Source organism: Gobio gobio, assembly GCF_949357685.1.
Source record: "Gobio gobio genome assembly, chromosome: 16".
In the NCBI taxonomy this organism is placed as follows: domain Eukaryota; kingdom Metazoa; phylum Chordata; class Actinopteri; order Cypriniformes; family Gobionidae; genus Gobio; species Gobio gobio.
In genome coordinates, this window is record NC_137109.1 from 50,609,787 (window position 1) to 50,637,253 (window position 27,467).

Genomic DNA, 27,467 nt, shown 5'->3' on the forward strand with positions numbered 1-27,467 from the left:
CACAATGGAGAGCAAGAGCAGCACATAATCGCAGTCCAAGTGAGTTTAGGCCTAGGACATTGGCTCAAGCTTCTCAACAGGCTGATTCCAGGATGTCTGTGGTTCCCAGTAAACCTGGATTTGCACCACAAACGTTTCCTGACTTTGGAAAGCCTTCTCAAGATCTTATGGGTGTTCAATCAAAAGAGCTGTTGCAGGGTCCAGTGGCAAAACTGACGTGGAGCTTTCCAAGTCTACCAGAGGAACCACAGCAACCCGACGTTCCTTTTGAGTTGCCGCATCCTGTCCCTGCCAACAGTGTAGCTGCTCAGTGTGGAGAGAGCTCGGTATATGTGGAAGTGATGAAGGACTTCTTTGGGACTGGGCACCCACTGTTGTCCTCTGCTTTTACACTGGGAGGCTGCACTGCAACTGGAGAGGATCCTTCTGCTCAAGTGCTCATCTTTGAGTCTGAACTGCATGGATGTAGCAGCACATCAATGGTGGGGTTTTATTTTGCCGTTACTCACAGGGACAGTTCAAAAACATCCATGATCGTTTTCAATTAACTTTCTTTTTAGGTGACTGAGGATGAGCTTGTCTATACCTTCAACATTATCTACACCCCACAAGAGGTTTCATATGGTGTTCCTATTGTAAGGAGCAGTATTGCGGTGATTGGTATCGAGTGTCATTATCCAAGGTAGGATCTGGATAAGATCTTCGCTGGATCTGATCCCACCATTTATGGGCATGAGATGACCGCTTGTTTAACTCCTACAGAACACATAATGTGAGCAGCGATGCCTTAATGCCCACTTGGATCCCATATGCCTCAACTAAGGTTGCAGAGGAAGTCTTTGTCTTCTCCCTCAAGCTCATGACTGGTTGGTGTATCCCAAACTGATTTGTGGCATGCTTGTGACCCTGTGCTAAGACTCTTTCTTTGCAGATGACTGGATATTTGAGCGACCTTCTAACCAGTACTTCCTGGGTGACATGATCAATCTTGAAGCATCAGTGCGTTTGTACAGCCATGTTCCCGTCCGTGTGTTTGTGGACAGCTGCGTGGCTACTGCAGTCCCTGATGTTGCTTCTGTCCCCAGATACTCCTTTATTGAGAATAATGGGTAAGAGGTGCTACCTCATGTATACCAGCTTCCAGAAGGGTTGCAGGGTTTCTAACTGGGTTCTGTTTACAGGTGTCTGGTTGATGCCAAGCTCACAGGCTCCACGTCTCACTTTATGCCTCGGACTCAAGGTGATAAGCTACGGTTTCAACTAGAGGCGTTCAGGTTCCAGCAAGCAGACAGTGGACTGGTACGTGTGTTTTAGTTGTGCAACTCTTTGTATGATATGCTACCATGGTGAACAAACAATTGTCTTTGCAGGTCTACATCACATGCATTTTGAAGGCGGCTGCAACAACCTCAAGTTCTGAGCAAAAAGCTTGTTCATTCTCTGCTAATGGGTATGTTGTCTGCTAGATGGGTGTACAGGTAAATTAGTTGTCGTCAAATTAACTGAGGGTGTTTCTTGTCAGTTGGGTGTCCGCAGATGACTCTGACCAGGTGTGTGGCTGCTGTGACACCACTTGTAGCGTCAGAAGTGGAAGTGATCGGCTGCTTACGGGTATGGATTAACTCTGATAACTGTTATTGTCATTCCTGGCTTTAGTTCTCACTAATCATTTGTTCATCAGATCTACAATGGGAAAAGGCGTCTGTCGGCCCCATCAATGTTAAGGACCATGGCCAAAAATAACTGGAAATGCCACGTGATTTAATAAAAGTGATCTTAATAGATTTGTGTATGGTCCTTACTGGCACAATACTAAACGTATCTACATGATTTGACTGTACAAATATGCACCACAAAATGCCTTTTACTACTGGCCTGTGTGGGGACTGATATTTTGTAGGGCTAAGCCTGTTACAACACTAAAGGGCATTTCAATGGCATCACATCCTTTCTGGTGCTTGGTAGATACTTTTGGGGGGTCACGCTAAGAGGCAACATCCTGCAGTCTCTCTTGAAGCCAACACTGAAGTGACTTAAACTGCAATTCATCGACTGGCTGCTAGAGACGAGCTCCAAAAGGAAGTCAAATCTGTATCTCCCCTGTGTTAAAGGCTTAGTTCACTTCAAAATTAGAACTTACCCCTTCTCATCCTAGATGTTCATGCCTTTCTTCAGTCAAAAAAAAATGAAGGTATTTTTGAGAGAACATTCCAGGATTTTTCTCCATATAACGGACTTCTGTGGCAACCAACAGGTAAAGGTCCAAATAATACAGTTTCAGAGGCTCTGCATGATCTCAGATAAAGAATAGGGTCTTATCTAATATAATGATTGGGCATTTTCAATGTAAAATAAAAATGTGTATACTGTACTTTTTAACTGAAATTACTCTGGCGCGGTGTGCCACAGATTATACTGGACTTACTGTCATAGCAACAGGTCCGTAAGATCAAACCTGGGGTCCGTAAGATCAAACCTGGGGTCCGTTCTTCGTACATCGCAACTCCGTTAGCTGGATTTGATTGTTGGTGATTTGGCATGATCTTTGATTGTTTGGTTCTTCGAAGCTCATCCTGAACTTGCTGTCATAGCAACAGGTCTGTAAGATGAAACCTGTGCGAGCGGCTTATTTCATGTAAACAGGATTAGAGTGCACCTTTTTAAGTGGCGTTGATACTTAAATTTTGTCCCAACAACTGCAACTTTATTACAAGAGTTCTTTACTGAATCAGGGGCAATAATTTAAATCACAATAATAATTAAAGCTGCAAGCAGCGATGAAAGGGCCCTCGCACATGCACCGTCACCTGGTGGCCTCAGGAAAACGGCGAATAGTGGGCGACATGCATTTAAGCGGGTAAATATAGGAGAAATATGGCAAACTCACTTCAATGTGCCACACTTCCTTCTGCCAGAAGGTGGCGCTATGACTAACTGAATATTGGCATGTAGATGTGTTTAGGTCAGGACTCTTATCAAACAAGTGAAGTTTGGGGGAGATCGGACATTGTATGCCTGACTTACAACAGCTTCCTGTTTCATGGTGAAACATCAGACTTTGTCCAGCCACGGACACGCCCTTCAGCGAAAACTCAAGATCTTCACAATTTAACATCTAACAAGATGAGACTGACCAAATATGATGTTGATCTGATAAAATCTCTAGGAGGAGTTTGTCAAAGTACCACGTCTGGAAATGGCAAAAACTGCAAACATTTTGCAGAGAAAATTCCAAATATCTAATTTCCTGTTGGGTTTTCAGATTTTGCTTCCAGGGACTTTTTTTAGGTATTGGACATGTGTGTACCGAATTTCATACTTGTATGTGAAACGTAGTGCGAATGACGCTTAATTGAAGTTTTGCAGGTGGCGCTATCGAGCCATTTTGCCACGCCTAACATGTAGGGTTAGGGTTAAGTTATTTCCCAACACTGCTAAGTATATATGAGTAGACTCGTCCCCTCTGTCATAATCAAGGAGTCGAGGGTCTGTCCACATAAACCTTCCTTGTCCACTTATGGAACACTTCAAACTGGCGACAGGGATTGCCCCGTGGGGAAGTGCTTAGGGAGGTTTGTGAGTGTGTTGCTAAATTTGGAACTACAGACTACTCTTACTATTTCTGCCATATAAAGATACTGTAAAAGTAGTAATGCTAGTTAATATTTCAGCATGTCTACAAGCGAAGCGGAATGCACCAAACATCTAGCCAAAGTACTTTGGGCAAGCTCTAGTAGCAAACCTGAGCATGAACCTTTTTATTTGTCTTCAATATGACACATCTGACTAATTGGAGTCAAGATACATCACATGCGTATAATTTTGAGAACCAATGAGAATTTTCTGGTAGCATAAGCTCCCATTTGGGCAAGTCTGGAGAATCATGACTGTTAATGAAGAGGGAGGGATTATCGTTAATTAGACAAAATCTGTAGAATACAAAAAGACCAAAGGGCATCATCTCAACAGTGTGACTAGCTGTTGAACGATGGCAGGAAGTTGTTGTGCTGTTCAATTGCTGGCACTTTGTGTGTGGTTTTGTGCTTTTTGTCATGCTGTTCCACAGTGGAGTAATCTGCCCCAGTATCCTCAAGCTCCGATGTTAAAGCAAACTGATCAGCGGGTTCAAAAACAAGCTAGTCACCAGTTTCCTCAGAAGGTTCAACAGCTAGCTAGTCAACAGTTTCCTCTGAAGGTTCAACAGCAAGCTAGTCAACAGTTTCCTCTGAAGGTTCAACAGCTAGCTAGTCAACGGTTTCCTCAGAAGGTTCAACAGCTAGCTAGTCAACAGTTTCCTCTGAAGGTTCAACAGCAAGCTAGTCAACAGTTTCCTCTGAAGGTTCAACAGCAAGCTAGTCAACAGTTTCCTCAGAAGGTTCAACAACAAGCTAGTCAACAGTTTCCTCAGAAGGTTCAACAGCAAGCTGTTCAACAGCAAGCTAGTCAACAGTTTCCTCAGAAGGTTCAACAACAAGCTAGTCAACAGTTTCCCCAGCAGGTTCAACAACAAGCTAGTCAACAGTTTCCTCAGCAGGTTCAACAACAAGCTAGTCAACAGTTTCCTCAGCAGTTTCAGTCTAAGCAGCCAGTGGCGCAGGCAGAGCCCCTTGACAAATGTGCTGTAGCTGATTATGAGCAGATCCAATGTGGCCCACCTGGTATCAGTGGTGCTGAGTGTGAAGCTATCAACTGCTGCTTTAACGGACAGCAGTGTTACTATGGGAGGGCAGGTAAGAGTGAGTCAATGTAAAGGTGTTCACGTTAAACCACTCCTCAGTAATAACCTGCTCTTGTGCCAGTGACTGTCCAGTGTATAAGAGATGGTCAGTTTGTGGTAGTGGTGGCTAGAGATGTTACACTACCTCGCTTGAGCCTGGATTCAGTCCATCTCCTGGGTGGAAATGACCCATCTTGCAGTCCTGTGGGATCCACACCTTCCTTTGCTATATACCAGTTCCCTGTCACTGCATGTGGCACAAGCATGATGGTGAGTAGCTGCTTGTGGTTCTGTTCTGCATGGCTTGGAATGGACTGGATGCCAACAGTTACTATTTGCAGGAGGACGGTGGATATGTGGTGTATGAAAACCGAATGACCTCCTCGTATGAAGTGGGTGTCGGACCACTTGGTTCCATCACAAGGGACAGCCATTTTGAGTAGGTATTTTTTTTAGAAAAAAATATTAATCCTTGACAAGGCTACAAGCTCACTATTTGTTGTCTAGGCTTCTCTTCCAGTGTAGGTACTCTGCTACTTCTGTGGAAGCTCTGGTTGTGGAGGTCAACACTGTTCCTGCACCTCCACCAGTAGCGGCTCCTGGACCCCTCAGGGTTGAGCTTAGACTGGCAAATGGTCAGTGTGTCACCAAAGGCTGTGCTGAAGGTAAGTGTCTGTCCAAGTATGCATGAGTATTTTCTAAAACTCCAGGTTGCGGCAGTTTCTGGTTAAACGCTGATTTTCTTTCTCAGGGGATGAGGCATACACGTCCTACTACGGTGACGCTGATTATCCGGTCACAAAAGTCCTGCGGGAGCCTGTGTATGTTGAGGTGCGCATTTTGGAGAGGACCGACCCCAACATTGTCCTAATGCTGGGACATTGCTGGGCGACATCAACCCCCAGTCCCCTCAGTCTACCCCAGTGGGACCTTCTGGTTGATGGGTGAGTAAGGCCAGTCTTTATCCATCTAGTGCGCTGTAAGGCATTTCTGACTGCCTCTTTGCCTTTCAGATGCCCTTACCAGGATGACCGTTACCTGACCACATTGGTTCCAGTGGCTGGATCTTCTGGTCTTCAGTTCCCAACCCACTACAAGCGCTTTGTTGTGAAGATGTTCACATTTGTGGACCCAGCATCACTGGCTCCTCTACAGGAAACCGTATGCTCTGCAGCTTTTCCTGAATCCTTAATATTAGGTGTTTTTCTTTCTGTGGCTTAACCCTTTCCCCCTCTGTTAGATCTTCATCCACTGTAGTACAGCAGTGTGCCATCCCTCTTCTGGCTCCTGTGAGCAAAGCTGCACTAGGAAAAGTGAGTGCTTGTTGTAAACTGACTTCAGGAACCTTGAGAATTTGTTTTTTTTAAATGCCTCACAATTCTACCATTTCTTTTCCAGGAAGAGATGCTAACGTCAAGACCATCTCTAGTGGGCAAACTGTGGTGTCTAGTGGAGAAGTTAACCTGGTCATGTGACTTTAGTAGTTTTAATAAACTTCTTAACTCAACTGTCTCTTTGGTATTGATCTTTCATGACTGTTCTCAGTTTGATTTATTGGGCTACACTACTAAACCAGAGTTCCCTTTTTTGCTTCAAGGTTATGCTTGACTTGAACTAAACAAGCCAAGTTTCTGCCCAAACCTGACCTATTTGCCAAGTTCCAGTTGCTAACCTGGGTCCCTGTTCTTAATGGTATCAAATCTGTTTTGGTCTCTACTTGTGGCTTTATGGCTGGACTAACATAACTGCTTGTATTGATATTCACGCATGCCAAGTCCCTCTGTTTTTTGGTAAGAAAGCCCCCCCGAAGTCATGCAAGTACAGCATTGCATCTGCAATGAAATCAGTCTCAACCTGCATTGTCCTTTTTAATCCCAAATTGTGACCAGCCTTTTTTCTTGTTTATTAAAAAGTAGACTGAAGCTTTAATAAAAGCTGGTTTAGTCCCTTAACTGGTGTATCACACCTGAGTTGCTGTCTGAGGGCCTGTTTACACAACTGGTACTAAAGCGTTTATCAGTCCAATCACAAGTGGACTATGCTAAATACAGGTGTAAATGGGTCTAAAATGGTTTAAACTTGTCCTTTTTTTTAAAACTTTTAACCTTCACTCATGAAAGGGGTCTTTATAAACTGTTTCCAGAGTGTGACATTAACTGGTCTTAACCATGTCGCTTCTGTAGATTTGGATAAGCTACTTTGTTTAACTGTCTGTGCTTGTTGTTGCACCATTAAAAACAGAACGTGGAAGGCAATTTGACTAGTATCCATGCTGTCAAGGAAATGCATCCCATTTTAACTTTAAATTTAACTGGTTTGAAGAGCTAAATGTCGGTGTATTAGGTTTGTGAAATAAACATTTCCAAATGGGGTCTATGATATTTGTCCATTTTAGTGTCCCATCATTAACTTAAGTCTTAGTCCTGTTAACTCTTCTTGCTCTTTGTATCACATTTTTCCTAGAGACATTTTGGGGGAAAATTGGAGAAAACGTAGGTCTGTGGCCAGTTGCATAAACTGCTGATGTTAAAGAATAAGAAGCTGAGGGCAAGTGGACAAAAGTGAATGTCTGTTTCAATACCAGGAGGTTTCTTGTAGGTATTGGGCTGTTACATGTGTGTACCGAATTTCATACCTGTACGTGAAACGTAGCGGGAGGGGCACTTTGTTGAAATGTTGTAGGTGGCGCTATCGAGCCATTTTGCCATGTCTTCAGGCCAGGACTCTTATCAAACATCTGAAGTTTGGGGCAGATCGGACATTGTATGCCCGAGTTACAACAACTTCCTGTTTTATGGCGAACCATCGAATTTTGTGAGGCCGCCACTGACACGCCCTTCAGGGAAAACTCAAGATCTTCGCAATTTAACATCACCAAGGCCTTTAGATTAGACTGTGCAAATATGATGTTGATCTGATTAAATCTCTAGGAGTAGATCGTTAATGTACAAGGTCTGGAAATGGCAAAAATTTTGCAGAGAAAATTCAATATATCACACTTCCTGTTGGGTTTTCAGGTTTTGCCCCCCAAGGTCTTTTTTGTAGGTATTGGGCTTTTACATGTGTCTACCGAATTTCATACTCGTACGTGAAACGTAGCTCGAACGGCGCTTAATTGATTTTTTTGTAGGTGGCGCTATCGGGCCATTTTGCCACGCCTAATTCTGAAACCCATATTGGATGTACATTTTCACCACTTTTGACGCGTGTGCAAAGTTTCATGAGATTTCGAGCATGTTTAGGCCCTCAAAAATGTGATTTATTTGGGAGAAGAAGAATAATAGGCTGAGCAATTCCAATAGGGTCCTCACACCATTGGTGCTCGGGCCCTAAAAATGTATTTCAAAATAATATTAGAAACAGAGATTTATTTTTGATAGAATAATGACTTTATAATGTTATTGCAGTCTTACACACATGCTGTACAGTTACTCTGAGCAGTGCATTAATTTCAGGGCACTGGGCATTGCGTCATTTAATTACTGTATTTGCATTATTGTAAAGTTAGGTTTAGGGTTGGGGTAGGTGTAAGCGTTAATCTGGTAAGTAGCACATTTATTTATTGTTATTTAGTTGTGAGATTTTGTCTCACTTACGACCGTTGCTGTACCTCTTTCAGCCACAACTCTTCTTCTCTGTTTTCAGTGTATTTCTGTGGCAGGATTACAGCGCCACATACTGACCTGGCATGTATACTACATCGTTTTGAGTCTTTTCAATGCTCTCGTGTGTACACAGATATTTCTTGAAACGAGGGGGGAAAAAAAGATCGGATAGGGAAAGCTCTGGCTTCGTGTGGACGGAGCCTTAGATAACTTAATCCAGATATTTTAATCCAATCCGCAAATTCGTTTGAAGAACCAAATTAGCCAGAGATCAGTTATCATGATTAGAAGATCTGGGATCTGTCAAATCATCTCAGATGTATTAAGAGAGGTACGAAGAATGGACCCCAGATCTGTCATTTTGATATTTAAAACAAGAAATCATTTTGGTTTAGCTACTAATAACCTGCCCTTATTTGGTACTTCATTTTATCCTTTTATTCAAAATTGCTCCATTTCAGTTCCGGCTTGTTAAGATTGCTGTCAATGTGAGGGAAGAACGTTTTCTTACACTCTAAACCTGACTATAAACATTCTCAACTTTATTATTTTGGATACTCTAGTGTACAATTCTGTCTGTGGCCATGTTTCTGAATTAATAAAAAAGGAAGACGCAAAAAAGACTTGGTTGTTTGTGTTTCAGAGAATTCTTGAAAATAAGAAATCATTTGGTTTAGCTACTAATAACCTGCCCTTATTTGATACTTCATTTGATCCTGAGTGATAAACAATCAATGACTTACACCTGTGATATATTGATTGAGTAAATTGGCAGGTGCAGAGAAAAATGATGCCTGTCATGAGAAAGGTGGAGCCATGCTGATTTACATCTGTATAAATTTGGATGGTAGCACCCGAAAGTGTTGTTGAAACAAGCTTGGCAATAATGGGGTTTTGGCAGGTTGGATTTGGATTGGTGTTTATTCTTGCTCTTGGATTTTCTGATGCACAATGGAGAGCAAGAGCAGCACATAATCGCAGTCCAAGTGAGTTTAGGCCTAGGACATTGGCTCAAGCTTCTCAACAGGCTGATTCCAGGATGTCTGTGGTTCCCAGTAAACCTGGATTTGCACCACAAACGTTTCCTGACTTTGGAAAGCCTTCTCAAGATCTTATGGGTGTTCAATCAAAAGAGCTGTTGCAGGGTCCAGTGGCAAAACTGACGTGGAGCTTTCCAAGTCTACCAGAGGAACCACAGCAACCCGACGTTCCTTTTGAGTTGCCGCATCCTGTCCCTGCCAACAGTGTAGCTGCTCAGTGTGGAGAGAGCTCGGTATATGTGGAAGTGATGAAGGACTTCTTTGGGACTGGGCACCCACTGTTGTCCTCTGCTTTTACACTGGGAGGCTGCACTGCAACTGGAGAGGATCCTTCTGCTCAAGTGCTCATCTTTGAGTCTGAACTGCATGGATGTAGCAGCACATCAATGGTGGGGTTTTATTTTGCCGTTACTCACAGGGACAGTTCAAAAACATCCATGATCGTTTTCAATTAACTTTCTTTTTAGGTGACTGAGGATGAGCTTGTCTATACCTTCAACATTATCTACACCCCACAAGAGGTTTCATATGGTGTTCCTATTGTAAGGAGCAGTATTGCGGTGATTGGTATCGAGTGTCATTATCCAAGGTAGGATCTGGATAAGATCTTCGCTGGATCTGATCCCACCATTTATGGGCATGAGATGACCGCTTGTTTAACTCCTACAGAACACATAATGTGAGCAGCGATGCCTTAATGCCCACTTGGATCCCATATGCCTCAACTAAGGTTGCAGAGGAAGTCTTTGTCTTCTCCCTCAAGCTCATGACTGGTTGGTGTATCCCAAACTGATTTGTGGCATGCTTGTGACCCTGTGCTAAGACTCTTTCTTTGCAGATGACTGGATATTTGAGCGACCTTCTAACCAGTACTTCCTGGGTGACATGATCAATCTTGAAGCATCAGTGCGTTTGTACAGCCATGTTCCCGTCCGTGTGTTTGTGGACAGCTGCGTGGCTACTGCAGTCCCTGATGTTGCTTCTGTCCCCAGATACTCCTTTATTGAGAATAATGGGTAAGAGGTGCTACCTCATGTATACCAGCTTCCAGAAGGGTTGCAGGGTTTCTAACTGGGTTCTGTTTACAGGTGTCTGGTTGATGCCAAGCTCACAGGCTCCACGTCTCACTTTATGCCTCGGACTCAAGGTGATAAGCTACGGTTTCAACTAGAGGCGTTCAGGTTCCAGCAAGCAGACAGTGGACTGGTACGTGTGTTTTAGTTGTGCAACTCTTTGTATGATATGCTACCATGGTGAACAAACAATTGTCTTTGCAGGTCTACATCACATGCATTTTGAAGGCGGCTGCAACAACCTCAAGTTCTGAGCAAAAAGCTTGTTCATTCTCTGCTAATGGGTATGTTGTCTGCTAGATGGGTGTACAGGTAAATTAGTTGTCGTCAAATTAACTGAGGGTGTTTCTTGTCAGTTGGGTGTCCGCAGATGACTCTGACCAGGTGTGTGGCTGCTGTGACACCACTTGTAGCGTCAGAAGTGGAAGTGATCGGCTGCTTACGGGTATGGATTAACTCTGATAACTGTTATTGTCATTCCTGGCTTTAGTTCTCACTAATCATTTGTTCATCAGATCTACAATGGGAAAAGGCGTCTGTCGGCCCCATCAATGTTAAGGACCATGGCCAAAAATAACTGGAAATGCCACGTGATTTAATAAAAGTGATCTTAATAGATTTGTGTATGGTCCTTACTGGCACAATACTAAACGTATCTACATGATTTGACTGTACAAATATGCACCACAAAATGCCTTTTACTACTGGCCTGTGTGGGGACTGATATTTTGTAGGGCTAAGCCTGTTACAACACTAAAGGGCATTTCAATGGCATCACATCCTTTCTGGTGCTTGGTAGATACTTTTGGGGGGTCACGCTAAGAGGCAACATCCTGCAGTCTCTCTTGAAGCCAACACTGAAGTGACTTAAACTGCAATTCATCGACTGGCTGCTAGAGACGAGCTCCAAAAGGAAGTCAAATCTGTATCTCCCCTGTGTTAAAGGCTTAGTTCACTTCAAAATTAGAACTTACCCCTTCTCATCCTAGATGTTCATGCCTTTCTTCAGTCAAAAAAAAATGAAGGTATTTTTGAGAGAACATTCCAGGATTTTTCTCCATATAACGGACTTCTGTGGCAACCAACAGGTAAAGGTCCAAATAATACAGTTTCAGAGGCTCTGCATGATCTCAGATAAAGAATAGGGTCTTATCTAATATAATGATTGGGCATTTTCAATGTAAAATAAAAATGTGTATACTGTACTTTTTAACTGAAATTACTCTGGCGCGGTGTGCCACAGATTATACTGGACTTACTGTCATAGCAACAGGTCCGTAAGATCAAACCTGGGGTCCGTTCTTCGTACATCGCAACTCCGTTAGCTGGATTTGATTGTTGGTGATTTGGCATGATCTTTGATTGTTTGGTTCTTCGAAGCTCATCCTGAACTTGCTGTCATAGCAACAGGTCTGTAAGATGAAACCTGTGCGAGCGGCTTATTTCATGTAAACAGGATTAGAGTGCACCTTTTTACATTTACATTTACATTTAGTCATTTAGCAGACGCTTTTATCCAAAGCGACTTACAAATGAGAGCAATAGAAGCAACTAGAACGGTCAAGGGCTACAGTATGCAAGTGCTGTAACAAGTCTCAGTTAATCTAACACAGAACACACAACTTTTTTTTTTTTTTTTTTTAAATAAATTAGACAGACAGAAAATGAATCGAATGGAATGTTAAGTGCTATTCTTGATTGGTTAGGTGCTGCTGGAAAAGACGTGTCTTTAGCCGTTTTTTGAAAATGGCTACAGACTCGGCGGCTCGAATTGAGATAGGCAGGTCATTCCACCAGGTGGGGGCAGTCCAGGAAAAGCTCCGTGAGAGTGATTTCATGCCTCTTTGGTATGGCACTACAAGGCGTCGTTCACTGGCAGACCGTAAGCTCCTGGAGGGTGTGTAAGTCTGAACAAGCGAGTTTAGGTATATTGGTGCAGAGCCAGTGGTTGCTTTGAAGGCGAGCACCAGTGACTTGAATTTGATGCGAGCAGCTATTGGCAGCCAGTGGAGATTGATGAAGAGAGGCGTGACGTGCGCTCTCTTCGGCTCGTTAAAGACCACCCTTGCCGCTGCATTCTGGATCAGTTGCAAGGGTTTGATAGTGCATGCCGGAAGGCCCGCTAGAAGAGCATTACAGTAGTCCAGTCTGGAGAGAACAAGAGCTTGGACCAGGAGTTGTGTGGCCTGCTCTGATAGGAAGGGTCTGATCCTCCTAATATTGTATAACGCAAATCTGCAGGACCGGGATGTTGCAGTAATGTGGTCAGTGAATTTTAGCTGATCATCAATCACAACTCCAAGATTCCTGGCTGTCCTGGACGGAGTTATGGTTGATGATCCTAGCTGAATGGAGAGATTATGATGAAGTGCTGGGTTGGCTGAGACCACAAGCAGTTCTGTCTTTGGAAGGTTGAGTTGCAGGTGATGTTCCTTCATCCAGGCAGAAATGTCTGTTAGGCAGGCAGCGATACGACCACCAACCGTGGGATCATCTGGTTGAAATGAGAAGTAGAGTTGAGTGTCGTCAGCGTAGCAATGATAGGAAAAGCCATGTTTCTGAATGACAGTTCCCAGTGATGACATGTAGATGGAGAAGAGAAGTGGTCCAAGCACTGAGCCCTGGGGTACTCCAGTGGCTAGATGATGTGACTTAGACACTTCACCTCTCCATGACACTCTGAAGGACCTACCTGAGAGGTAAGACTTGAGCCACTGGAGAGCAGTTCCTGAGATGCCCATCTCCATGAGAGTTGACAGGAGTATCTGGTGGTTAACTGTGTCAAAAGCAGCAGACAAATCCAGTAAGATAAGTACTGTGGATTTGGAAGCCGCTCTTGCCTGTCTCAGTGCTTCGGTAACCGAGAGCAGGGCAGTCTCAGTTGAGTGGCCACTTTTGAAGCCAGATTGGTTGATATCCAGGAGGTTGTTCTGTTCAAGAAACGTAGAGAGCTGGTTAAAAACAACTCGCTCGAGTGTCTTTGCAATGAAAGGCAGAAGGGATACCGGTCTGTAGTTTTCTAAAAGTGCTGGGTTCAGAGAGGGTTTCTTAAGCAGTGGGGTTACCCGAGCCTGCTTAAATGCTGTGGGGAAAGTCCCGGTGTGAAGAGAGGTGTTGACAATGTGAGTGAGTGCAGGAGTAACAGAAGAAGAGATGGCCTGAAGGAGGTGAGTGGGGATAGGGTCAAGTGGACAGGTAGTGGGGTGGTTGGAAAGGATGAGTTTGGAGATGTCAGCTTCAGAGAGCAGAGAAAAAGAGGGGAGCGTATGTGTGATGGTTGTTGAGATGTGCGTGTCGGTTTGTGGTGCGGAGAATTGGCTGCTGATGGAGGAGATTTTATTTGTGAAAAATGATGCAAAGTCGCCAGCTGTAAGAGTTGATGAAGGAGGGGGGGGAGGAGGACAAAGGAGTGAAGAGAATGTTCTGAAAAGTGCACGAGAGTCAGAGCAGTTGTTGATTTTGTTGTGGTAGTATGTAGATTTAGCAGTGGAGACATTAGCAGAGAAAGAAGCAAGGAGAGACTGATACAGGGTCAGGTCAGTAGTGTTTTTAGTTTTTCGCCACTTCCTCTCTGCCGCCCGGAGCCCAGAACGATGTTCGCGGAGAACATCAGTGGCGTTTTTTAAGTGGCGTTGATACTTAAATTTTGTCCCAACAACTGCAACTTTATTACAAGAGTTCTTTACTGAATCAGGGGCAATAATTTAAATCACAATAATAATTAAAGCTGCAAGCAGCGATGAAAGGGCCCTCGCACATGCACCGTCACCTGGTGGCCTCAGGAAAACGGCGAATAGTGGGCGACATGCATTTAAGCGGGTAAATATAGGAGAAATATGGCAAACTCACTTCAATGTGCCACACTTCCTTCTGCCAGAAGGTGGCGCTATGACTAACTGAATATTGGCATGTAGATGTGTTTAGGTCAGGACTCTTATCAAACAAGTGAAGTTTGGGGGAGATCGGACATTGTATGCCTGACTTACAACAGCTTCCTGTTTCATGGTGAAACATCAGACTTTGTCCAGCCACGGACACGCCCTTCAGCGAAAACTCAAGATCTTCACAATTTAACATCTAACAAGATGAGACTGACCAAATATGATGTTGATCTGATAAAATCTCTAGGAGGAGTTTGTCAAAGTACCACGTCTGGAAATGGCAAAAACTGCAAACATTTTGCAGAGAAAATTCCAAATATCTAATTTCCTGTTGGGTTTTCAGATTTTGCTTCCAGGGACTTTTTTTAGGTATTGGACATGTGTGTACCGAATTTCATACTTGTATGTGAAACGTAGTGCGAATGACGCTTAATTGAAGTTTTGCAGGTGGCGCTATCGAGCCATTTTGCCACGCCTAACATGTAGGGTTAGGGTTAAGTTATTTCCCAACACTGCTAAGTATATATGAGTAGACTCGTCCCCTCTGTCATAATCAAGGAGTCGAGGGTCTGTCCACATAAACCTTCCTTGTCCACTTATGGAACACTTCAAACTGGCGACAGGGATTGCCCCGTGGGGAAGTGCTTAGGGAGGTTTGTGAGTGTGTTGCTAAATTTGGAACTACAGACTACTCTTACTATTTCTGCCATATAAAGATACTGTAAAAGTAGTAATGCTAGTTAATATTTCAGCATGTCTACAAGCGAAGCGGAATGCACCAAACATCTAGCCAAAGTACTTTGGGCAAGCTCTAGTAGCAAACCTGAGCATGAACCTTTTTATTTGTCTTCAATATGACACATCTGACTAATTGGAGTCAAGATACATCACATGCGTATAATTTTGAGAACCAATGAGAATTTTCTGGTAGCATAAGCTCCCATTTGGGCAAGTCTGGAGAATCATGACTGTTAATGAAGAGGGAGGGATTATCGTTAATTAGACAAAATCTGTAGAATACAAAAAGACCAAAGGGCATCATCTCAACAGTGTGACTAGCTGTTGAACGATGGCAGGAAGTTGTTGTGCTGTTCAATTGCTGGCACTTTGTGTGTGGTTTTGTGCTTTTTGTCATGCTGTTCCACAGTGGAGTAATCTGCCCCAGTATCCTCAAGCTCCGATGTTAAAGCAAACTGATCAGCGGGTTCAAAAACAAGCTAGTCACCAGTTTCCTCAGAAGGTTCAACAGCTAGCTAGTCAACAGTTTCCTCAGAAGGTTCAACAGCAAGCTAGTCAACAGTTTCCTCTGAAGGTTCAACAGCTAGCTAGTCAACGGTTTCCTCAGAAGGTTCAACAGCTAGCTAGTCAACAGTTTCCTCTGAAGGTTCAACAGCAAGCTAGTCAACAGTTTCCTCTGAAGGTTCAACAGCAAGCTAGTCAACAGTTTCCTCAGAAGGTTCAACAACAAGCTAGTCAACAGTTTCCTCAGAAGGTTCAACAGCAAGCTGTTCAACAGCAAGCTAGTCAACAGTTTCCTCAGAAGGTTCAACAACAAGCTAGTCAACAGTTTCCCCAGCAGGTTCAACAACAAGCTAGTCAACAGTTTCCTCAGCAGGTTCAACAACAAGCTAGTCAACAGTTTCCTCAGCAGTTTCAGTCTAAGCAGCCAGTGGCGCAGGCAGAGCCCCTTGACAAATGTGCTGTAGCTGATTATGAGCAGATCCAATGTGGCCCACCTGGTATCAGTGGTGCTGAGTGTGAAGCTATCAACTGCTGCTTTAACGGACAGCAGTGTTACTATGGGAGGGCAGGTAAGAGTGAGTCAATGTAAAGGTGTTCACGTTAAACCACTCCTCAGTAATAACCTGCTCTTGTGCCAGTGACTGTCCAGTGTATAAGAGATGGTCAGTTTGTGGTAGTGGTGGCTAGAGATGTTACACTACCTCGCTTGAGCCTGGATTCAGTCCATCTCCTGGGTGGAAATGACCCATCTTGCAGTCCTGTGGGATCCACACCTTCCTTTGCTATATACCAGTTCCCTGTCACTGCATGTGGCACAAGCATGATGGTGAGTAGCTGCTTGTGGTTCTGTTCTGCATGGCTTGGAATGGACTGGATGCCAACAGTTACTATTTGCAGGAGGACGGTGGATATGTGGTGTATGAAAACCGAATGACCTCCTCGTATGAAGTGGGTGTCGGACCACTTGGTTCCATCACAAGGGACAGCCATTTTGAGTAGGTATTTTTTTTAGAAAAAAATATTAATCCTTGACAAGGCTACAAGCTCACTATTTGTTGTCTAGGCTTCTCTTCCAGTGTAGGTACTCTGCTACTTCTGTGGAAGCTCTGGTTGTGGAGGTCAACACTGTTCCTGCACCTCCACCAGTAGCGGCTCCTGGACCCCTCAGGGTTGAGCTTAGACTGGCAAATGGTCAGTGTGTCACCAAAGGCTGTGCTGAAGGTAAGTGTCTGTCCAAGTATGCATGAGTATTTTCTAAAACTCCAGGTTGCGGCAGTTTCTGGTTAAACGCTGATTTTCTTTCTCAGGGGATGAGGCATACACGTCCTACTACGGTGACGCTGATTATCCGGTCACAAAAGTCCTGCGGGAGCCTGTGTATGTTGAGGTGCGCATTTTGGAGAGGACCGACCCCAACATTGTCCTAATGCTGGGACATTGCTGGGCGACATCAACCCCCAGTCCCCTCAGTCTACCCCAGTGGGACCTTCTGGTTGATGGGTGAGTAAGGCCAGTCTTTATCCATCTAGTGCGCTGTAAGGCATTTCTGACTGCCTCTTTGCCTTTCAGATGCCCTTACCAGGATGACCGTTACCTGACCACATTGGTTCCAGTGGCTGGATCTTCTGGTCTTCAGTTCCCAACCCACTACAAGCGCTTTGTTGTGAAGATGTTCACATTTGTGGACCCAGCATCACTGGCTCCTCTACAGGAAACCGTATGCTCTGCAGCTTTTCCTGAATCCTTAATATTAGGTGTTTTTCTTTCTGTGGCTTAACCCTTTCCCCCTCTGTTAGATCTTCATCCACTGTAGTACAGCAGTGTGCCATCCCTCTTCTGGCTCCTGTGAGCAAAGCTGCACTAGGAAAAGTGAGTGCTTGTTGTAAACTGACTTCAGGAACCTTGAGAATTTGTTTTTTTTAAATGCCTCACAATTCTACCATTTCTTTTCCAGGAAGAGATGCTAACGTCAAGACCATCTCTAGTGGGCAAACTGTGGTGTCTAGTGGAGAAGTTAACCTGGTCATGTGACTTTAGTAGTTTTAATAAACTTCTTAACTCAACTGTCTCTTTGGTATTGATCTTTCATGACTGTTCTCAGTTTGATTTATTGGGCTACACTACTAAACCAGAGTTCCCTTTTTTGCTTCAAGGTTATGCTTGACTTGAACTAAACAAGCCAAGTTTCTGCCCAAACCTGACCTATTTGCCAAGTTCCAGTTGCTAACCTGGGTCCCTGTTCTTAATGGTATCAAATCTGTTTTGGTCTCTACTTGTGGCTTTATGGCTGGACTAACATAACTGCTTGTATTGATATTCACGCATGCCAAGTCCCTCTGTTTTTTGGTAAGAAAGCCCCCCCGAAGTCATGCAAGTACAGCATTGCATCTGCAATGAAATCAGTCTCAACCTGCATTGTCCTTTTTAATCCCAAATTGTGACCAGCCTTTTTTCTTGTTTATTAAAAAGTAGACTGAAGCTTTAATAAAAGCTGGTTTAGTCCCTTAACTGGTGTATCACACCTGAGTTGCTGTCTGAGGGCCTGTTTACACAACTGGTACTAAAGCGTTTATCAGTCCAATCACAAGTGGACAATGCTAAATACAGGTGTAAATGGGTCTAAAATGGTTTAAACTTGTCCTTTTTTTTTTTAAACTTTTAACCTTCACTCATGAAAGGGGTCTTTATAAACTGTTTCCAGAGTGTGACATTAACTGGTCTTAACCATGTCGCTTCTGTAGATTTGGATAAGCTACTTTGTTTAACTGTCTGTGCTTGTTGTTGCACCATTAAAAACAGAACGTGGAAGGCAATTTGACTAGTATCCATGCTGTCAAGGAAATGCATCCCATTTTAACTTTAAATTTAACTGGTTTGAAGAGCTAAATGTCGGTGTATTAGGTTTGTGAAATAAACATTTCCAAATGGGGTCTATGATATTTGTCCATTTTAGTGTCCCATCATTAACTTAAGTCTTAGTCCTGTTAACTCTTCTTGCTCTTTGTATCACATTTTTCCTAGAGACATTTTGGGGGAAAATTGGAGAAAACGTAGGTCTGTGGCCAGTTGCATAAACTGCTGATGTTAAAGAATAAGAAGCTGAGGGCAAGTGGACAAAAGTGAATGTCTGTTTCAATACCAGGAGGTTTCTTGTAGGTATTGGGCTGTTACATGTGTGTACCGAATTTCATACCTGTACGTGAAACGTAGCGGGAGGGGCACTTTGTTGAAATGTTGTAGGTGGCGCTATCGAGCCATTTTGCCATGTCTTCAGGCCAGGACTCTTATCAAACATCTGAAGTTTGGGGCAGATCGGACATTGTATGCCCGAGTTACAACAACTTCCTGTTTTATGGCGAACCATCGAATTTTGTGAGGCCGCCACTGACACGCCCTTCAGGGAAAACTCAAGATCTTCGCAATTTAACATCACCAAGGCCTTTAGATTAGACTGTGCAAATATGATGTTGATCTGATTAAATCTCTAGGAGTAGATCGTTAATGTACAAGGTCTGGAAATGGCAAAAATTTTGCAGAGAAAATTCAATATATCACACTTCCTGTTGGGTTTTCAGGTTTTGCCCCCCAAGGTCTTTTTTGTAGGTATTGGGCTTTTACATGTGTCTACCGAATTTCATACTCGTACGTGAAACGTAGCTCGAACGGCGCTTAATTGATTTTTTTGTAGGTGGCGCTATCGGGCCATTTTGCCACGCCTAATTCTGAAACCCATATTGGATGTACATTTTCACCACTTTTGACGCGTGTGCAAAGTTTCATGAGATTTCGAGCATGTTTAGGCCCTCAAAAATGTGATTTATTTGGGAGAAGAAGAATAATAGGCTGAGCAATTCCAATAGGGTCCTCACACCATTGGTGCTCGGGCCCTAAAAATGTATTTCAAAATAATATTAGAAACAGAGATTTATTTTTGATAGAATAATGACTTTATAATGTTATTGCAGTCTTACACACATGCTGTACAGTTACTCTGAGCAGTGCATTAATTTCAGGGCACTGGGCATTGCGTCATTTAATTACTGTATTTGCATTATTGTAAAGTTAGGTTTAGGGTTGGGGTAGGTGTAAGCGTTAATCTGGTAAGTAGCACATTTATTTATTGTTATTTAGTTGTGAGATTTTGTCTCACTTACGACCGTTGCTGTACCTCTTTCAGCCACAACTCTTCTTCTCTGTTTTCAGTGTATTTCTGTGGCAGGATTACAGCGCCACATACTGACCTGGCATGTATACTACATCGTTTTGAGTCTTTTCAATGCTCTCGTGTGTACACAGATATTTCTTGAAACGAGGGGGGAAAAAAAGATCGGATAGGGAAAGCTCTGGCTTCGTGTGGACGGAGCCTTAGATAACTTAATCCAGATATTTTAATCCAATCCGCAAATTCGTTTGAAGAACCAAATTAGCCAGAGATCAGTTATCATGATTAGAAGATCTGGGATCTGTCAAATCATCTCAGATGTATTAAGAGAGGTACGAAGAATGGACCCCAGATCTGTCATTTTGATATTTAAAACAAGAAATCATTTTGGTTTAGCTACTAATAACCTGCCCTTATTTGGTACTTCATTTTATCCTTTTATTCAAAATTGCTCCATTTCAGTTCCGGCTTGTTAAGATTGCTGTCAATGTGAGGGAAGAACGTTTTCTTACACTCTAAACCTGACTATAAACATTCTCAACTTTATTATTTTGGATACTCTAGTGTACAATTCTGTCTGTGGCCATGTTTCTGAATTAATAAAAAAGGAAGACGCAAAAAAGACTTGGTTGTTTGTGTTTCAGAGAATTCTTGAAAATAAGAAATCATTTGGTTTAGCTACTAATAACCTGCCCTTATTTGATACTTCATTTGATCCTGAGTGATAAACAATCAATGACTTACACCTGTGATATATTGATTGAGTAAATTGGCAGGTGCAGAGAAAAATGATGCCTGTCATGAGAAAGGTGGAGCCATGCTGATTTACATCTGTATAAATTTGGATGGTAGCACCCGAAAGTGTTGTTGAAACAAGCTTGGCAATAATGGGGTTTTGGCAGGTTGGATTTGGATTGGTGTTTATTCTTGCTCTTGGATTTTCTGATGCACAATGGAGAGCAAGAGCAGCACATAATCGCAGTCCAAGTGAGTTTAGGCCTAGGACATTGGCTCAAGCTTCTCAACAGGCTGATTCCAGGATGTCTGTGGTTCCCAGTAAACCTGGATTTGCACCACAAACGTTTCCTGACTTTGGAAAGCCTTCTCAAGATCTTATGGGTGTTCAATCAAAAGAGCTGTTGCAGGGTCCAGTGGCAAAACTGACGTGGAGCTTTCCAAGTCTACCAGAGGAACCACAGCAACCCGACGTTCCTTTTGAGTTGCCGCATCCTGTCCCTGCCAACAGTGTAGCTGCTCAGTGTGGAGAGAGCTCGGTATATGTGGAAGTGATGAAGGACTTCTTTGGGACTGGGCACCCACTGTTGTCCTCTGCTTTTACACTGGGAGGCTGCACTGCAACTGGAGAGGATCCTTCTGCTCAAGTGCTCATCTTTGAGTCTGAACTGCATGGATGTAGCAGCACATCAATGGTGGGGTTTTATTTTGCCGTTACTCACAGGGACAGTTCAAAAACATCCATGATCGTTTTCAATTAACTTTCTTTTTAGGTGACTGAGGATGAGCTTGTCTATACCTTCAACATTATCTACACCCCACAAGAGGTTTCATATGGTGTTCCTATTGTAAGGAGCAGTATTGCGGTGATTGGTATCGAGTGTCATTATCCAAGGTAGGATCTGGATAAGATCTTCGCTGGATCTGATCCCACCATTTATGGGCATGAGATGACCGCTTGTTTAACTCCTACAGAACACATAATGTGAGCAGCGATGCCTTAATGCCCACTTGGATCCCATATGCCTCAACTAAGGTTGCAGAGGAAGTCTTTGTCTTCTCCCTCAAGCTCATGACTGGTTGGTGTATCCCAAACTGATTTGTGGCATGCTTGTGACACTGTGCTAAGACTCTTTCTTTGCAGATGACTGGATATTTGAGCGACCTTCTAACCAGTACTTCCTGGGTGACATGATCAATCTTGAAGCATCAGTGCGTTTGTACAGCCATGTTCCCGTCCGTGTGTTTGTGGACAGCTGCGTGGCTACTGCAGTCCCTGATGTTGCTTCTGTCCCCAGATACTCCTTTATTGAGAATAATGGGTAAGAGGTGCTACCTCATGTATACCAGCTTCCAGAAGGGTTGCAGGGTTTCTAACTGGGTTCTGTTTACAGGTGTCTGGTTGATGCCAAGCTCACAGGCTCCACGTCTCACTTTATGCCTCGGACTCAAGGTGATAAGCTACGGTTTCAACTAGAGGCGTTCAGGTTCCAGCAAGCAGACAGTGGACTGGTACGTGTGTTTTAGTTGTGCAACTCTTTGTATGATATGCTACCATGGTGAACAAACAATTGTCTTTGCAGGTCTACATCACATGCATTTTGAAGGCGGCTGCAACAACCTCAAGTTCTGAGCAAAAAGCTTGTTCATTCTCTGCTAATGGGTATGTTGTCTGCTAGATGGGTGTACAGGTAAATTAGTTGTCGTCAAATTAACTGAGGGTGTTTCTTGTCAGTTGGGTGTCCGCAGATGACTCTGACCAGGTGTGTGGCTGCTGTGACACCACTTGTAGCGTCAGAAGTGGAAGTGATCGGCTGCTTACGGGTATGGATTAACTCTGATAACTGTTATTGTCATTCCTGGCTTTAGTTCTCACTAATCATTTGTTCATCAGATCTACAATGGGAAAAGGCGTCTGTCGGCCCCATCAATGTTAAGGACCATGGCCAAAAATAACTGGAAATGCCACGTGATTTAATAAAAGTGATCTTAATAGATTTGTGTATGGTCCTTACTGGCACAATACTAAACGTATCTACATGATTTGACTGTACAAATATGCACCACAAAATGCCTTTTACTACTGGCCTGTGTGGGGACTGATATTTTGTAGGGCTAAGCCTGTTACAACACTAAAGGGCATTTCAATGGCATCACATCCTTTCTGGTGCTTGGTAGATACTTTTGGGGGGTCACGCTAAGAGGCAACATCCTGCAGTCTCTCTTGAAGCCAACACTGAAGTGACTTAAACTGCAATTCATCGACTGGCTGCTAGAGACGAGCTCCAAAAGGAAGTCAAATCTGTATCTCCCCTGTGTTAAAGGCTTAGTTCACTTCAAAATTAGAACTTACCCCTTCTCATCCTAGATGTTCATGCCTTTCTTCAGTCAAAAAAAAATGAAGGTATTTTTGAGAGAACATTCCAGGATTTTTCTCCATATAACGGACTTCTGTGGCAACCAACAGGTAAAGGTCCAAATAATACAGTTTCAGAGGCTCTGCATGATCTCAGATAAAGAATAGGGTCTTATCTAATATAATGATTGGGCATTTTCAATGTAAAATAAAAATGTGTATACTGTACTTTTTAACTGAAATTACTCTGGCGCGGTGTGCCACAGATTATACTGGACTTACTGTCATAGCAACAGGTCCGTAAGATCAAACCTGGGGTCCGTTCTTCGTACATCGCAACTCCGTTAGCTGGATTTGATTGTTGGTGATTTGGCATGATCTTTGATTGTTTGGTTCTTCGAAGCTCATCCTGAACTTGCTGTCATAGCAACAGGTCTGTAAGATGAAACCTGTGCGAGCGGCTTATTTCATGTAAACAGGATTAGAGTGCACCTTTTTAAGTGGCGTTGATACTTAAATTTTGTCCCAACAACTGCAACTTTATTACAAGAGTTCTTTACTGAATCAGGGGCAATAATTTAAATCACAATAATAATTAAAGCTGCAAGCAGCGATGAAAGGGCCCTCGCACATGCACCGCCACCTGGTGGCCTCAGGAAAACGGCGAATAGTGGGCGACATGCATTTAAGCGGGTAAATATAGGAGAAATATGGCAAACTCACTTCAATGTGCCACACTTCCTTCTGCCAGAAGGTGGCGCTATGACTAACTGAATATTGGCATGTAGATGTGTTTAGGTCAGGACTCTTATCAAACAAGTGAAGTTTGGGGGAGATCGGACATTGTATGCCTGACTTACAACAGCTTCCTGTTTCATGGTGAAACATCAGACTTTGTCCAGCCACAATTTAACATCTAACAAGATTAGACTGACCAAATATGATGTTGATCTGATAAAATCTCTAGGAGGAGTTTGTCAAAGTACCACGTCTGGAAATGGCAAAAACTGCAAACATTTTGCAGAGAAAATTCCAAATATCTAATTTCCTGTTGGGTTTTCAGATTTTGCTTCCAGGGACTTTTTTTAGGTATTGGACATGTGTGTACCGAATTTCATACTTGTATGTGAAACGTAGTGCGAATGACGCTTAATTGAAGTTTTGCAGGTGGCGCTATCGAGCCATTTTGCCACGCCTAACATGTAGGGTTAGGGTTAAGTTATTTCCCAACACTGCTAAGTATATATGAGTAGACTCGTCCCCTCTGTCATAATCAAGGAGTCGAGGGTCTGTCCACATAAACCTTCCTTGTCCACTTATGGAACACTTCAAACTGGCGACAGGGATTGCCCCGTGGGGAAGTGCTTAGGGAGGTTTGTGAGTGTGTTGCTAAATTTGGAACTACAGACTACTCTTACTATTTCTGCCATATAAAGATACTGTAAAAGTAGTAATGCTAGTTAATATTTCAGCATGTCTACAAGCGAAGCGGAATGCACCAAACATCTAGCCAAAGTACTTTGGGCAAGCTCTAGTAGCAAACCTGAGCATGAACCTTTTTATTTGTCTTCAATATGACACATCTGACTAATTGGAGTCAAGATACATCACATGCGTATAATTTTGAGAACCAATGAGAATTTTCTGGTAGCATAAGCTCCCATTTGGGCAAGTCTGGAGAATCATGACTGTTAATGAAGAGGGAGGGATTATCGTTAATTAGACAAAATCTGTAGAATACAAAAAGACCAAAGGGCATCATCTCAACAGTGTGACTAGCTGTTGAACGATGGCAGGAAGTTGTTGTGCTGTTCAATTGCTGGCACTTTGTGTGTGGTTTTGTGCTTTTTGTCATGCTGTTCCACAGTGGAGTAATCTGCCCCAGTATCCTCAAGCTCCGATGTTAAAGCAAACTGATCAGCGGGTTCAAAAACAAGCTAGTCACCAGTTTCCTCAGAAGGTTCAACAGCTAGCTAGTCAACAGTTTCCTCAGAAGGTTCAACAGCAAGCTAGTCAACAGTTTCCTCTGAAGGTTCAACAGCTAGCTAGTCAACGGTTTCCTCAGAAGGTTCAACAGCTAGCTAGTCAACAGTTTCCTCTGAAGGTTCAACAGCAAGCTAGTCAACAGTTTCCTCAGAAGGTTCAACAACAAGCTAGTCAACAGTTTCCTCAGAAGGTTCAACAACAAGCTAGTCAACAGTTTCCCCAGCAGGTTCAACAACAAGCTAGTCAACAGTTTCCTCAGCAGGTTCAACAACAAGCTAGTCAACAGTTTCCTCAGCAGTTTCAGTCTAAGCAGCCAGTGGCGCAGGCAGAGCCCCTTGACAAATGTGCTGTAGCTGATTATGAGCAGATCCAATGTGGCCCACCTGGTATCAGTGGTGCTGAGTGTGAAGCTATCAACTGCTGCTTTAACGGACAGCAGTGTTACTATGGGAGGGCAGGTAAGAGTGAGTCAATGTAAAGGTGTTCACGTTAAACCACTCCTCAGTAATAACCTGCTCTTGTGCCAGTGACTGTCCAGTGTATAAGAGATGGTCAGTTTGTGGTAGTGGTGGCTAGAGATGTTACACTACCTCGCTTGAGCCTGGATTCAGTCCATCTCCTGGGTGGAAATGACCCATCTTGCAGTCCTGTGGGATCCACACCTTCCTTTGCTATATACCAGTTCCCTGTCACTGCATGTGGCACAAGCATGATGGTGAGTAGCTGCTTGTGGTTCTGTTCTGCATGGCTTGGAATGGACTGGATGCCAACAGTTACTATTTGCAGGAGGACGGTGGATATGTGGTGTATGAAAACCGAATGACCTCCTCGTATGAAGTGGGTGTCGGACCACTTGGTTCCATCACAAGGGACAGCCATTTTGAGTAGGTATTTTTTTTAGAAAAAAATATTAATCCTTGACAAGGCTACAAGCTCACTATTTGTTGTCTAGGCTTCTCTTCCAGTGTAGGTACTCTGCTACTTCTGTGGAAGCTCTGGTTGTGGAGGTCAACACTGTTCCTGCACCTCCACCAGTAGCGGCTCCTGGACCCCTCAGGGTTGAGCTTAGACTGGCAAATGGTCAGTGTGTCACCAAAGGCTGTGCTGAAGGTAAGTGTCTGTCCAAGTATGCATGAGTATTTTCTAAAACTCCAGGTTGCGGCAGTTTCTGGTTAAACGCTGATTTTCTTTCTCAGGGGATGAGGCATACACGTCCTACTACGGTGACGCTGATTATCCGGTCACAAAAGTCCTGCGGGAGCCTGTGTATGTTGAGGTGCGCATTTTGGAGAGGACCGACCCCAACATTGTCCTAATGCTGGGACATTGCTGGGCGACATCAACCCCCAGTCCCCTCAGTCTACCCCAGTGGGACCTTCTGGTTGATGGGTGAGTAAGGCCAGTCTTTATCCATCTAGTGCGCTGTAAGGCATTTCTGACTGCCTCTTTGCCTTTCAGATGCCCTTACCAGGATGACCGTTACCTGACCACATTGGTTCCAGTGGCTGGATCTTCTGGTCTTCAGTTCCCAACCCACTACAAGCGCTTTGTTGTGAAGATGTTCACATTTGTGGACCCAGCATCACTGGCTCCTCTACAGGAAACCGTATGCTCTGCAGCTTTTCCTGAATCCTTAATATTAGGTGTTTTTCTTTCTGTGGCTTAACCCTTTCCCCCTCTGTTAGATCTTCATCCACTGTAGTACAGCAGTGTGCCATCCCTCTTCTGGCTCCTGTGAGCAAAGCTGCACTAGGAAAAGTGAGTGCTTGTTGTAAACTGACTTCAGGAACCTTGAGAATTTGTTTTTTTTAAATGCCTCACAATTCTACCATTTCTTTTCCAGGAAGAGATGCTAACGTCAAGACCATCTCTAGTGGGCAAACTGTGGTGTCTAGTGGAGAAGTTAACCTGGTCATGTGACTTTAGTAGTTTTAATAAACTTCTTAACTCAACTGTCTCTTTGGTATTGATCTTTCATGACTGTTCTCAGTTTGATTTATTGGGCTACACTACTAAACCAGAGTTCCCTTTTTTGCTTCAAGGTTATGCTTGACTTGAACTAAACAAGCCAAGTTTCTGCCCAAACCTGACCTATTTGCCAAGTTCCAGTTGCTAACCTGGGTCCCTGTTCTTAATGGTATCAAATCTGTTTTGGTCTCTACTTGTGGCTTTATGGCTGGACTAACATAACTGCTTGTATTGATATTCACGCATGCCAAGTCCCTCTGTTTTTTGGTAAGAAAGCCCCCCCGAAGTCATGCAAGTACAGCATTGCATCTGCAATGAAATCAGTCTCAACCTGCATTGTCCTTTTTAATCCCAAATTGTGACCAGCCTTTTTTCTTGTTTATTAAAAAGTAGACTGAAGCTTTAATAAAAGCTGGTTTAGTCCCTTAACTGGTGTATCACACCTGAGTTGCTGTCTGAGGGCCTGTTTACACAACTGGTACTAAAGCGTTTATCAGTCCAATCACAAGTGGACTATGCTAAATACAGGTGTAAATGGGTCTAAAATGGTTTAAACTTGTCCTTTTTTTTAAACTTTTAACCTTCACTCATGAAAGGGGTCTTTATAAACTGTTTCCAGAGTGTGACATTAACTGGTCTTAACCATGTCGCTTCTGTAGATTTGGATAAGCTACTTTGTTTAACTGTCTGTGCTTGTTGTTG

General features: G+C 43.4%; 6 protein-coding genes across 6 annotated transcripts; all 6 read left to right on the forward strand.

The window, feature by feature from the left end:
* Positions 1-92: 92 nt before the first annotated feature.
* LOC307140079 (zona pellucida sperm-binding protein 3-like) lies at positions 93-1,540 on the forward strand (the record flags this gene model as incomplete). Its single annotated transcript, XM_079839322.1, has 7 exons — positions 93-482; positions 561-682; positions 763-866; positions 932-1,109; positions 1,182-1,299; positions 1,371-1,450; positions 1,537-1,540. 7 exons carry the CDS (start codon positions 93-95, stop codon positions 1,538-1,540), a joined length of 996 nt encoding a protein of 331 aa, XP_079695448.1.
* LOC307140080 (zona pellucida sperm-binding protein 4-like) lies at positions 1,537-7,653 on the forward strand (the record flags this gene model as incomplete). The annotated part of the gene is made up of 8 exons (XM_079839323.1): positions 1,537-1,611; positions 4,640-4,730; positions 4,800-4,987; positions 5,059-5,156; positions 5,225-5,382; positions 5,469-5,661; positions 5,731-5,878; positions 7,648-7,653. The coding sequence occupies 8 exons, from the start codon at positions 1,537-1,539 to the stop codon at positions 7,651-7,653; spliced, it is 957 nt and encodes a 318-aa protein (XP_079695449.1).
* A 1,708-nt stretch (positions 7,654-9,361) lies between these two features.
* LOC307140081 (zona pellucida sperm-binding protein 3-like) lies at positions 9,362-10,891 on the forward strand (the record flags this gene model as incomplete). Its single annotated transcript, XM_079839324.1, has 7 exons — positions 9,362-9,751; positions 9,830-9,951; positions 10,032-10,135; positions 10,201-10,378; positions 10,451-10,568; positions 10,640-10,719; positions 10,792-10,891. 7 exons carry the CDS (start codon positions 9,362-9,364, stop codon positions 10,889-10,891), a joined length of 1,092 nt encoding a protein of 363 aa, XP_079695450.1.
* A 4,605-nt stretch (positions 10,892-15,496) lies between these two features.
* LOC307140082 (zona pellucida sperm-binding protein 4-like) lies at positions 15,497-17,444 on the forward strand (the record flags this gene model as incomplete). The annotated part of the gene is made up of 8 exons (XM_079839325.1): positions 15,497-15,556; positions 16,037-16,127; positions 16,197-16,384; positions 16,456-16,553; positions 16,622-16,779; positions 16,866-17,058; positions 17,128-17,275; positions 17,355-17,444. The coding sequence occupies 8 exons, from the start codon at positions 15,497-15,499 to the stop codon at positions 17,442-17,444; spliced, it is 1,026 nt and encodes a 341-aa protein (XP_079695451.1).
* A 3,316-nt stretch (positions 17,445-20,760) lies between these two features.
* LOC307140083 (zona pellucida sperm-binding protein 3-like) lies at positions 20,761-22,208 on the forward strand (the record flags this gene model as incomplete). The annotated part of the gene is made up of 7 exons (XM_079839326.1): positions 20,761-21,150; positions 21,229-21,350; positions 21,431-21,534; positions 21,600-21,777; positions 21,850-21,967; positions 22,039-22,118; positions 22,205-22,208. 7 exons carry the CDS (start codon positions 20,761-20,763, stop codon positions 22,206-22,208), a joined length of 996 nt encoding a protein of 331 aa, XP_079695452.1.
* LOC307140084 (zona pellucida sperm-binding protein 4-like) lies at positions 22,205-26,572 on the forward strand (the record flags this gene model as incomplete). Its single annotated transcript, XM_079839327.1, has 8 exons — positions 22,205-22,279; positions 25,165-25,255; positions 25,325-25,512; positions 25,584-25,681; positions 25,750-25,907; positions 25,994-26,186; positions 26,256-26,403; positions 26,483-26,572. 8 exons carry the CDS (start codon positions 22,205-22,207, stop codon positions 26,570-26,572), a joined length of 1,041 nt encoding a protein of 346 aa, XP_079695453.1.
* Between the last annotated feature and the right edge of the window lie 895 nt (positions 26,573-27,467).